A 13487-nucleotide genomic window follows, 5' to 3' on the forward strand; every position below is an offset into this window, starting at 1 on the left:
TTAATTATTTTATTTTATAATATATATTTGTATATATAAATATATACACACTATCGATAAAAAAATTAAACTAGTCATTTTTTTCAAGTATCACATTGCTAAGTAATGAAAAACTAATTAATAGAGATAATATTGTATTAATAAGTGAGAAATACGTATATTTTCATAACATTTTAAAGTAATATATTGGAGGAAATCTGTAGATTATATTGCTTTGAAAATTCTAATCAAGTTACTATGGTCACGGGATTAGGCAAAAAAGGAAAAACCTATGTATTGTAATGTACACTGTATACTATTTAATACAAACTTATGTATTGGCAAATCTGCAATACATAATAATTTATTTTTCTTGTTATATTCTTTTCATTTCTATTATTTAATATTATCTTTTTCTTCTTTATTTACCTTGACGAAAAAGTCTCTTACCACTGTAAATGCAAGCAAGCAAGAACACAACACTTGGGAGCCGCCCGTCCAACATACCTGTTCTATCAGTGGTCACGATGGTGGCCCCAACGGTGGGGCCAAGGTGGCCCTACGAGGCCCGAGATTACCATCAAGCTTAATTCAAGCTAAAATCTCTAAGGCTTCAAAAGTCGAAAAGATCACTTTGGTCCATACAAATATTACCACCACAACATGACCCAATACACTTCCCCTCTCCTCCGACACCCCATTTGATATGTAACGTCGAGATGCGGCACCAGTGAGATTAGATAGCAGTAATTAACCTCGTTGCATCTGAATCCACCGTTCTCAAAGTCCGTTCATGTCGATGGCGCCGTTCTATTGTCAAACATGGTAGTGTTGCAGTTGCAGCAACCGCGAGTAGGCTCCGTCGGGCCGGGCGACGAGCTCGGAGTGGCTCCCTTGCTCCACGATGCGGCCTTCCTGGACCACCCCGATGGAGTCCACCCCTCGGATGGTGGAGAGGCGGTGCGCCACCAGCACGGTGGTCCGGCCCTTCATGAGCCGCTCCAGTGCCTCCTGCAGCACGCACTCCGACTCCGCATCCAGCGCGCTCGTCGCCTCATCCAGCAGCAGCACCGCTGGATCCTTCAGGACCGCCCTGGCGATGGCGATCCGCTGCTTCTGCCCTCCCGATAGCTGCACGCCCCTCTCGCCCACCGCTGTCTTGTAGCCGTCCGGTAGCGCGCTCACGAAGCCGTGCACATTGGCGGCGCGTGCTGCTTCGATTACTTCCTCCTCCGTCGCGCCGTCCTTGCCGTAGGCAATGTTCTCCATGATGCTCGCGGCGAAGAGCACCGGCTCCTGCTGCACCAGCCCGATCTTGAGCCGCAAAGACTTAAGGTTGAGCCGCTTGATGTCCTTGCCGTCGATCAAGACCTTCCCCGCTGTGGGGTCGTAGAACCGCTCGATCAGTGCAATGACGGTGCTCTTCCCGGAACCACTGGCGCCGACGAGAGCGTGGCTTTGGCCGGCACGGATACGAAGGTTGAAGTCCTTGAAGATGGGGACATCAGGCCGGGATGGGTAGGCGAAGTCGACGTGCCTCAGCTCGATCTCCCCACGAACGGAGTCAACGTGCTCGGCCTCTGGGTCATCAGGCTCGACCCGTGTGCCCCGGTTGAGGATGGCGAAGACGGAGCGGATGGACTCTCCTCCCCGGACGATTTCAGGGGCGAGGCTGACCGTCTCGGCGACGGAGTTGGCAGTGACGACGAGGACCACGAACACCTTGATGACCTTGGAGAAGGTGGAGGCGCCAGAGCGTACGAGATGAGCACCGTACCAGAGGATGAGGGCCTCAGAGGCATAGAGGGACAGCTGGGAGAGGCCGTAAAGGATGCCCGACGTCTGGCTCCGCCGGAAGCTACGGCGTTGGGGAATACGGAGTTCGTTGCAGAAGAGGGACAGGATCTTGGCCTGCGCATTGAATGCCGCTACCGTGCGGATGTTGCTCACGCCCTCCCCCGCGATCATGCTGGTCTTGGCGTGGGCCTTGGCTGTGTCCCCGGCGAAGCCCTTCAGCGACAGTTGCTGATGATGACATTGGCAAGAAACAACAGTGAGATGCTGCAACAGCACTCCATAATCGGAATTCAAGTTCAAACGAGGATGAACAGTATTAAGGTTCAAGCCAAGTAAAGAGTACAAAACAAAGAAGGACGAATCCGAGGGGAAGAGAGAGAAGAGCTCAAAAAGGCAAACCCAGAACGCATCACGAGCACGAGAATCTCTCCAAGTACTTACTGCAACCAAGGCCGACCTGCTCACATGGATTAACTTCTTCCCACTGCCTCTTTCTCTCGACTTTTTACCATGCCCAGACAAAACAATTAAAAGATGGCAGAGCACTGATGCAGAGCGGCAGCAAAGTTACTCGAGCTGCACAGAGACAGTCGGGCCACCCACAGCCTCGAGAACTCCATGTGTTGCATCTAAAAAATAGCCTAAATGAATTCTGGGGACCTTCCTATGCATTCTCAATACAATTATCAGATCACAGGGAACAACAGTATCTTGCAGGACTGATAGGAGCCTACTGTATTAGCCAGGAAAGCACATGTGTGACAGTATTTTATGGCAGTCACTATCTCTTTGGCTACTACTGTCCACCATCACAAGGCTCACTCTATCCGTTACCTTGTGGTCTTCCTACTGGCTATGAGGGTCAAAAGATATCTGGGTTTATATCAATCTAGATATGGTGCAAGGACCTGTGGCATCAGCCGGCAACTAAGCCCCAAGAACATCTGGCTCGATCACCCAATGCAAAATGCATATATAGCTTTCAGATCAGAAGAATTTACCTGGGCGAAGTTGGCAAGCACCAGAAGAGGGAAGGTGGCGAGAATGAGAAGAGCAACACGCCATTCGACTACAAATCCAACTATGAAGGAAGTAAGAAGTGAAGTCATGTTCTGCAGGATTACAGATATCCTCTCGGCAATTGCAGATTTCACATCAGCTGCATCATTGGCTAAACGAGCGGCCACAAGGCTTGAATTGTTCTCTTCCTCATCAAACCAGCCAACTTCGTTCCGTAAGATAGCTGCAGAAGCATTTTTTTGGGATTCATTGATTGGAATATGCAGCCTAAAAGAAAGAAGAAATAGCACTGGAAGAGTTCTGTCATACCGGCAAGCATCATCCTTCTCACCCTGGTTGTAAGGTTTTCCCCCATGATGCTAAAGAAGTAATGCTGGACCAAATAAGCAACAACTGCATAGAGACCTGTACCGATATATATGAAGACATACTCCCTTGTCTTCCTCTCCATAGCATTTGGGTCTCTGTAATAGAAAACTTCAATCATGTTGCTCATGACAATTGCAAATGTTGGACCTATGAACCCAGATAGAACTGATCCTATGGCACCCATAATGGTATAAGGCCACTCTGGTGCGTTTAGCTTCAGAAGCTTGAAGAAATAGCCCCGAGGTGCTGGATACTTGCGAACGTTATCAGCATTGGACACCATCTCGATACGACCATCTGCTCCAGTGCTGTACTGATAGCTCAAGTTCCTTAAACTGCCAGATCGAAGAGACAAAGATTTTGTGGAAAGTGAATGGCTCAGGCGTGAAGACCGGGATCTGCGAGTGGATGGACCGCCGAAGTCTCTGTTCCTCGCCATCTCTTGGAACCGTATCAGAGATGCATAGGCTCCGGAGCTCCCTTTCGCCAGGAGATCCTCATGTGCTCCAGTTTCAACAACTTGCCCCTGCTGAATGACAGCAATCATGTCGACATTTCTTATAGTCGACAGTCGGTGTGCAACAACAACAGTGGTTCTTCCAACCATCAGACGATCTAGAGCTTCCTGGACAATGCTCTCGGATCCTGCATCCAGGGCACTGGTAGCTTCATCAAGGAGAAGGATCTTGGGATTCTTAAGCATGGCTCGGGCAATGGCAATACGCTGTTTCTGTCCACCAGATAGCTGAACTCCCCGTTCTCCTACCTGTAATTGGTAAGCACGAATGCACGATATAATTAAACAATCTCTCTTCAACTTGCAAACATTAAGCAGTAGAAGAGAAACTTTCTACAAAAAATGACATTTTCATCTGCTGCGTTCTGTACATTGAAATACCATCTTTTGGACTGCATTTCAAAATCTTCAAACTGAGTTGAAAATTAAAAAAAAATAACATAAACACTTTCAAAGATCCTCGAAATGTGGATTTAATGTGGTCAATATTGAATCATACTAGATTTAAAAGCATCATCAAGGTTTTACAGGTGAATGAAATTACTTAAAAGAAAAGAACTTCATCAAGAAAACAATCAGGATCCTAGCTCGACATGTTCTCTGCTACTTGCAAGAAAGGGTTTTAAGAGCAGGAGATAAATGAACTCGAGCATATAGAGTAGAAAAAACTCTAGGTTCCCAAACCTGTGATGAATAAAATTTCTGTAGAAGAAAAACTGTAAATAATTCATTGACAAAGATTAGAAAGCATGGGTTTCAACTCCAAGCTTTAAACTCATTAACTAGAAACAGTGGCACTAACCTGAGTGTTGTAAGCACTTGGAAGTTGTGATATGAAGCTATGAGCATTAGCAGCAGAGGCAGCAGCTTCAACTTCACCAATTGTTGCATCAGGTTTTCCGTAGAGTATGTTCTCAAGTATGGTGGTAGCAAAAAGTGCTGGTTCTTGATTCACCAAACCAATTTGTTCTCTTAGCCATTTTAGTTGTAAAGTCTTTATATCCACATTATCGAGCAGAACCAGCCCTTTAGCAGCAATAATAAGAAAAGTATCATTGCAAGGGAAAATTAGACAAAACCACCATATGTTTGCATGTCAAATTAAAAACTTGTGAAAAATTACCTTGGTTAGGATCATAAAATCTTTCTATCAAAGCCACAACTGTGCTTTTTCCAGATCCACTACCTCCCACGACAGCAACTGTCTTCCCTGCTGGAAAGAAAAGAGAGAAATCTCGGAAGATAATGACATCAGGTCGTGACGGGTAGCTAAAGGTTACGTCTTTGAATTCTATGTTTCCGTGGACCTCTTCCAAACACTTCCCATCTGATTGGTCCTGAATTATAGAGGGTTTTTGCCGGATAATCTCCAATAGCTTGTATCCAGCAGCCTTTCCTTTGCTGAAGGCCCCAAGGTTTGAGAATGACTGACCTAGGCTCCTGCAGTTGCAAGCATATGCAATTATTACCAAAAGATTTTCAGTCTAATGAAGACAAATAATACCGGCATAGCTCCATCAGGATCTAATGGTGTGCAAAACACTAAAAATTGTGACAGCCCATGAATCAACCGGTGTCCAGAAATCATTCTCACATGTAGAACATTCATATTGTTGAACTATGTGGCACATACAGATTAGCATTGGCGTTATACAACACATCGTATAAAGATCCCAGAGATGCAACTTTGTGAGTTAAATCTTTGCTGAAGATGCAATCCAAGAAATACATACAAATATGAATCTAGCAAGGGAGAAGATCCTAAGGTCTTCTCCAATCTCCAAGTTACTAATGCATGCTTCTATATTGTCAACCATACAATTGCAAAAAAAATGAGTTTAGTAGTAATCGTAAGCATAGTTTAGAAACTTACATGCCACCGACAATAGCAGAAAATATGGCTGTGAAGGCCTTCCCGCCATCAGTTTGTCCGTTCCTAATAAAAACACCAGCATACCAAAATACCAAAGCCCATGACATGCAAGCAATCCCATATGTGCAGCCAATACCGAGACCTTTTGCCATCCCCGCTTTGTATCCGAGCTTCAATGTGTTTTGAATTGCTTCAGAGTAGGAATTGAGTGCTTTGTTTTCTCCAACAAAAGAATATACGGTCCGAACTTGTGCAATAGTCTATGAGGGTTCAGAGGAGGAGATCTATCATATATACATCCAATTGAATCTGAAGTTCTAAACTGCTATTGCAGGAAACAAGAGGAAAATTAAAGATTGTAATCAATGTCAAGATTAATGCACTCAAGATTACTACATACCACTGATTCTCAGATCTTCCTTGCGATTCAGTTAGTGGATTAAGCAACCCCAATATACATAAAAATGTTAAAGCCTATCCATTGAGTTGTTAGCTAGTTAGAAGTCAATAAAATGGTTGATGAGTTTATATAGATTCTACCACTTATGGATGCACAGACAAGCTATAAAGATTTTCTTTCTGAAAACAAAGAGATAGATACACATTTAGTTTTCAGTAGTTGATCCCATCCAATAAGTAATTCATGTTAGGTACAAAGCAAAAAGATTTGTAAACCATAAGTGACTTCAATGTCTTGACATCATATGCAGAACAAATACAATGTAAGATTATAGCAGAGAAAATATTCTTATAAATTATGGAGCTCTTACTTCATTTTACTAGGTTTTCATTCTTTTTTGTGATTTTTTTTTCCTCTAGCAATAAGTTGAAATAGTTTCTGCAAACATGCTCAATTGACTCTATTTCTACTGATAGCAAGCCAGTTTATATTCTTCATTCTTTCTTTTGAATTACGTTCCGGTCCATGTAAAACGAAGCCATCGGCTAAACATACAAGAGACCATGCATGTTAGACTGATGTAGACACAATCCTTATCAGGGTAATCCAGTAGAAGTTCCAGCTAACCTGATCCCACTTAATTGAAAGACGTAGACAGCACCGTGCTCATCATGGAACTCACTGAAAGGCCCACAAAAAATCAGGTCAAATACAGTGGATGATCATCATGTCATATGTATTTGATGATCATCCACTGTATTTGACATGGAAAGAAATCAAAGGGGACCATGGATAGATCAGGACAACGGAACAAGATGAATAGCGGTCACACTAGAGTAGATCTCTACGTGTTAACTAAACCCCACGCATTAGGATCTTAAATGCATCTGTCTCTTCCTCCTCAACACTCCTTCTTAGTGCCTGGCCAGGCACAAGGTCTCCATCAAAAGCACATGGCACCAAGAAAGGCCTTATAGCAGGAATAGCCACAACAGCGAACCCCCTGCCCCCGCACCCACCAACTAAAACACCGCGCCGTACGCAAACACCTAAAGCATATTGACAACAAGGACCTGGATCATGGCGGCGCTCGAAATTTTCACCTGTTCGGCGACGATGCCGGCGTTGGCGTAGGACTCGCGGCTCTTCGAGGTGAGGCCGGTGAGAGTGTAGGCGTAGAGACCTCCGGCGAACGCGATTCCGGGGATGACGGCCACGCTGAGGAGGGCTAGTCTCCACGCCGAGATGAATCCGACCACCAGCCCGGCCAAGAACGTCGACAGGTAGTGAATGAAGTTACCGACCTGCTCACATTGAAGCAAAAGGTCATGATGGCATAAGGAGAGACGGGGTGGCGGGGCTACCTTCTCGCTAATGGCGTCTTGGACGAGGAGGGTGTCGGTGGAGACACTGAAGACGATGTCGCCGGTTCTCGCGTCGGTGTCGAAGAAGCCAACGTCCTGCCGCAGCACTGCCTCCAGGTACCGCCGCCGGAGCGCGCTCGCCTGCCGCTCTCCGGTGTACATCCAGCAACCGATCTCTGCGATCGGGGCACGGAGGGGTCAGGAGGAAAGCACACCGAGGGTGTCCGGATCCGACGGAGACCGCCATTGACGGCTCCATCTCCAGCTCGGAGAAGATGGGTAAGCTCACCGGGAGGTTCCGTTAGTTCAAAAAGAGGCAACATCTATGTGAAAAGAAGACCAAGAATACTGACTCACCTGCGTAAGAGGACAAGCAAACCACCAACCCGAGGTAGACGAAATAGAGGGCGTACTGAAAAGAAAGATGAAGAAGAGCATTAGAGAACCACAAACGAACAGGTGAGATCTTCTCAAATGGGGAAGGGAGGTGACACGGTAAGCGTACCTTGGACACCTCATGGGTCATGACGGAGAGGTGGGTTTGGTTCTTGCCGAAGCCATTGACGAGGTCGCCGAAGAGGAGGAAGAAGACGGGCATGGCGGAGCCGTGCACCACCGCCCCCACGCTCCCCGCCGCCATCAGCAGGCAGTCCCACCGGTCCGCGAAGGAGAACAGCTCGTGGAATGCCGCGCTCTGCTCCTGCCTCTTCTTCTCGCCCCCGTCCCCCGCCGCCACCGCCGTCTTCCCGTCCCCAGCGTCCGCCATCGCCGTTCCCACTTCACCACTTCTCTTCAGATCTGCTGCCGCGCCAAGCCTTATGCGGTGAGAGCTCGGATCGACGCTGCGAGGCACAGGATCTCCGCCATTAGAACTTGGAAGAAGAGAGTGTGTGAGTGTGTGTGCTTTGCTTGAGATGAGAGCCAACAAAGAGAGAGATATAGAGCTCCAGTGAGATACCGTCACCTCTGGTGAGTGTCACATGCTTCGAAACAGGTGTTTTATTACTCCAGTAGCGAAGTTCCAACTATAAATCTGGGCCGCTAATGCTCACGAGGGAAAGGGTGGGCCCTCGAATCTGGACCGTCAAATGCTCACTGATTGGATCAGGTCGAAGTTACAATTACGAAAACGGGCATGCACGGAAACAGTTCACACAGAATAAGAAATTGTCCAAACACGGCGCCTCATGGCGCGTACCAACATGCTTACCCACTAATCCTGCTACGCGGGTCCCACATCCTTATGACACCCGAGCGAACGTGTGCGTTGGTGTCCGTTGGATCTTAGGTCTTACTCGTGACATCGGCGTAAAGAAACGGTACGTTTTCAACCCTCGGAGCGACGACCTCGATAGATATCCGGGGCCCATCTCCGCTAGATAATCTCAGCCGTCAGATTTACGACATCTCCGACTTTGAACGGCAAGGATGGGGTAGTAACCGTGGACCCCGTCCTAGTAGGGAGCAGCATTTGTCCTGGGTTAGAAGACCAGTATAGTTCTGGTCCCCTGTTCTTAATGTCACTTAATTTCCATTGGTTCATTTATCAGGATTTATATTATTAATGAACACTAATTGAAGACTATTAAATATCCGTATTTATAATCTACAGTATATATGATTCATTCTTTTGTGCATTAATTAGGGACCCACTGTCACTAGTACTGTTTGATTTCCCTTAGATCATTTATTAGCTTTATATCATTAATTCATACTAATTTAGTGCTCCTATATATGTTAATGTTGCAAGTATAAATTTTAATTTTTTAACATTAATCAGGGGTCTCCTGATATTATATGTTGTTGACTTTCTATACATCATTAATTAGGGTCATATTGATAAAATGGATATTAAGCATAAACTTCTTTGGAACTTAGGGACCCTCCTATTGATTTAGATCATTAAACTAAAAATCTATCATGATAAATATTAATTTTGGGAGCAATTTTAATTCAAGATATAATAGGATGTTAATTATAATTCTTAAGTGTTATTTGAAATTAATTTAAAATTTGATTTTTGGGAATAAAAGGTAACTTAGGCATAAATTTTATATGTTTTTTTTTCTTAATTGTATTGTTAAAACATTTTGCTGAGACATTAGGTAAGCCTATGACTAGTTTCAAAAGAACAAAAATAAAATAAAATTTTTAGGATGAGCTTAAACATAATTAGTATTCATTTTAGTTTTTACAAGTGATGGTATTATGGTGTGGGCATGATATGAGGTAGAAAATTGGAGCCATAGCCTATCATTTTGCATGTCATCAAACAAGGATGTAGCAACCATTATTTTCACCTCCATTGTCTACATTTCTGATGAACTCAGATTTGGATAAATGGCTGAACCCTTTGGAGTATGGGGATTGATATCATCATCATCTTTAATATAACACTAATGACAAAATAGAGCTACTTGTTGTTGACTTAAGCAAGAACATGACTCTGAATTTTAATAGGAATCCTGATACCAACACCTAGTTGAAAGATAATTCACTGTAAAACATTGAGTGCTCAGAGTTAATTGTTTTTTATTCCTAGAACAATTTAGTGAAGAATAAATAAGGAAATGATCCTAAAGGTCTAAAGATGCATTCTGGTAGATGATTAGGCTTTGTGGGGGGCAAAGGTTGCATGATCAAGTGCTTCATTAATTAAAACCAAAGACACTTGAAAGTCAAATGTGAGTCTCTAGGCATATTCATACTCTATTTAAAGGCTATTATAATTGGACCATTAATATTATTAAGATTGTTTTGTGGAAGCTAGATTGAAGATTAGCACCTAATGCTCATTAAAACAATCTCTTTTTCCATCTCTCTAATATTAGTGTTTTAATTCTCTCTCTTTGTTAGCTTCATGGATTTGAATGAGACTAAATATGTCTTGTATTCTACTTGTACTCTAAAATGACACTATGAAGCCTTCAAAATGGATATTACACCATGCATATCCACTTGATCCAAGTGTGGAGCCACCAACAAGGAACCCTTAACAAGGTGTTGCCAAGGTCATGAAGGGTTCCCAAAAACAATTAGCTCCTAGGTTATATACACTAGACCATCTAAGTGTGCTGTGTTTGACTCTTTTCTTGGCCTTTGACCCACCTCCCTAGCACAATAAATGATGAAGTGACAATCTCAAGTACCAATTTCCATGTTTTGCCACTGTATCCATCATTCACCAACCTTTGTGCTATGGCATATAATATCTTGTGGCAATCATGCATCTTCTGGATCATTTTCCCCAAGGAATTTTGTCAAACAATGATTGAAATATCTTAAGTTTCCTACTTTCCAATGCTCATGTGTTTACTTATCACATATACTAATTAATATGAACTCAAATAAGTTTAAGATGGAAGTTTTATTACTCATGACATGTATATATATATATATATATATATATATATATATATATATGTGTGTGTGTAGTCTCCCAATGTGAGTGGTTCTGCCACAGATTTTAGGGCTAGTAATATCAAACTCCCTACAGCTTTCTACCCCTTTCTTTTGCACCCTTTCGGCACTCTCAAATGCATGCTTTGCATATTAAATGTTGCATATATTATGCATACACATACACATGGTAGGGACCTTGTGACCTGTTTATCTTGATATCTTGGGTTAAAGTAGAGGTGCTTGAATTATGATTCAACATATTATAAAGGATCCTTGCCTTTACATGGTTTGTAAAAAGAAGACCCATCTCACATTGAGTTGGATAAATAATATGCTCCATTCTTGGATCTTACGAACATCGAGCAATCTCACTTTCCATTCGTGATGATCTAACACACATCTGTATTTGGATTAATATAGAACAAAGAGAAAGAAAGAATATGCTCCATGCTTGGACTTTGCAGATCCATCTCAAGCTTTACTACTCAAACTAATACTTCAACACTTTCCAGTTGCTAGCGATGATGAGCTTTCGAGGTGTGTGGGCAAGAAAGATATTGTAATCTTGAGGAAGGCATCATGGCACACAAGCATAACACCTGTGATGTCTGCAGTAAAGTGCAGCAGCAGCATCGTAGCTGAAATGAGATGGTGAGCCAGTTGATGCCATCCGGTCAGTGTGGCAGGGACTATGGATGGACTCATGTGCTGGCTCCTGAAACCCTAAATTCTTCTCTTTTGCGTTGGATCGATGTGAGGGTATCAGAGCCAGCCGTATTGAGAGAGGATATGATGAGAAGGTGAAGAGCAAATGAATCCAAAGGCCACAAGCATGGAGTTGGTCTTCCGAAGCGAGAGCTACTGTGCTGTAGCAGGTAGCAGGTAGCAAAAGACACATATAGACTGCAACACTCCACAGAAGAGACGTCTGACGGATCGAGAAAGCTTCCATGGTGAGGCGTTCGGATTTGGAAGATGGCTTCAGAGTGGAGTTTGGATGCATCCACATAACTATGCGAGCATGTGATGTGACAGAGAGAAAGTCTAAGAAATCTGATGCGCGCGCTTATCGTTCACGTGATTGCCTGCACTTGTCTCTTGTCGCTGAACGTTCGACAACAAAGGCTGTGTGGTTTTTGGTCCAGTGAGAACAAACCCCGCATCTTCTTCTTCATCCTCCTCCGGCGATCACCGAGGCTGCAGACTAGCTTCTGTTTCTGGAGGAACGAAGAAGGAGAGGAAAGGATGGTGATGTCTTCTCTCCGCTAGTCGGCCGCTAAACTACGCCAGTCACTGTTCGGACACAAGCGGGGGTGTCCTATGGCGCCCAACTCCGAGCTTGGTTGGATCACGCTGGCGGGGCCCAGCGCGAGGTCTCGGGGAAGCCACATCAGCCTTGAACTGCTTTCGAGGGTGATCCAGCCCATCCGAGGAGAAGATCGTGGGCCTGGGCCAGGTTTTGGGCCCCATTTTGAGCTCACCAAAAGCCATGTATTATCCATGCGCGTTAAAATTGGAGACACATTAGTCATCCATGCTAATTAATGTGAAGGATGGAACTAATTGGCTTCACGTATCGATATGCATGATGATCTTATATATTTTCATTTTAATTCATGTTACAAAGACTGTTGCTAAAAATATCATATGTTTCATTATTACTCTATTTATAAAGGTTAAAGCATATATAAAGAAAAGATATTTATATATGGCCTACCGAAGGCAGGACAAATGCAATGCACCGTCTCGCCATCAACCCTTTCGTCCGACGCATGTGGCCACAGACAAGCATGCAGATGACACAGGTTATCCTCCTTGACATCGTCAGCATCCTCGGACCGAACATTAATTGGCTCCGATAGACTGGTCGCATTACCTCTTCTTCCTTGGGAAGGTGGTCGCTATCACCGCACGTGTTATCGGTGGCGACGTCGGCCCGTCGACCGAGGTCCGGGTGGAATGGGTTCTGTTGCCGACACGATTGGAGTGTCTTGTCATCGGCGGGTGTGCCTTAATTGGCGAAAGGTGTGGACGGATTAGCCGCGAAGATTGAACGGGAAAGGATGCGACATTGGCGTCTCCATGTTGATTTGATCTCTCCTTTTGGCCTTATGTTCTCGACTTGGTCGTGTTGATTGATGGTCTTCTTCTCTTACCACACGCCTCTCACATCAGCCCTATATTGCTTTACTGAATTGATGCGGAAACTTTTGTTTTGGGGAGATGAGTTTATATTTTATATATTTAAGAATAAAAAAAAATCTTATTTTATTTATTATTTTTTCATTCTCTCTCATGTTTATAATGTTTGTTGAGTTATAATAATATTTAATATTCATAAATTTACTTTATTTTCTACACATGCATATAAATATTTTGAATTATTTATATATATAATTTTATCTTCTTATTATGCATATACTATTTCGTCGGATTATATTTACTAAAGAAATCATATGATGTGATAAACATGTTTATCATTAAATATCTTATATTCATAATTTTAAAATATTATATATAAAATAAGATGTATGTTTATATGAATAAAACTATAAAAGTTTATAGTTATTGAGTGATTACTTATTGTAGATTTTATTTTACAAGTGATACTATAACCCAACTCGAGTGATTGAGCACATACAATCTCATATCAGCACAGATATAAATGATGAGCCGTGAGCATTTTGTATCTATAAAATTTAGACATATTATATATGTATGTTTTTCTTTGGTCAGAGGTTATGATTATTTATATATGTCAAAATT

The 13487-nt window shown here is 43.2% G+C and overlaps 1 protein-coding gene across 1 annotated transcript; it reads right to left on the reverse strand.

Annotated features, from left to right (window-relative positions):
- Positions 1 to 569: 569 nt before the first annotated feature.
- LOC135665976 (ABC transporter B family member 19-like) lies at positions 570 to 8234 on the reverse strand. The gene is made up of 10 exons (XM_065177439.1): positions 7825 to 8234; positions 7677 to 7731; positions 7320 to 7495; positions 7059 to 7259; positions 5556 to 5815; positions 4806 to 5122; positions 4485 to 4708; positions 3106 to 3931; positions 2778 to 3019; positions 570 to 2004 (listed from the first exon to the last, which is right to left on the reverse strand). The coding sequence occupies exons 1-10, from the start codon at positions 8083 to 8085 to the stop codon at positions 796 to 798; spliced, it is 3771 nt and encodes a 1256-aa protein (XP_065033511.1). The 5' UTR covers positions 8086 to 8234; the 3' UTR covers positions 570 to 795.
- Positions 8235 to 13487: the final 5253 nt, after the last annotated feature.

This window comes from Musa acuminata, unplaced genomic scaffold, assembly GCF_036884655.1.
Source record: "Musa acuminata AAA Group cultivar baxijiao unplaced genomic scaffold, Cavendish_Baxijiao_AAA HiC_scaffold_1051, whole genome shotgun sequence".
Taxonomy (NCBI): Eukaryota; Viridiplantae; Streptophyta; class Magnoliopsida; order Zingiberales; family Musaceae; genus Musa; species Musa acuminata.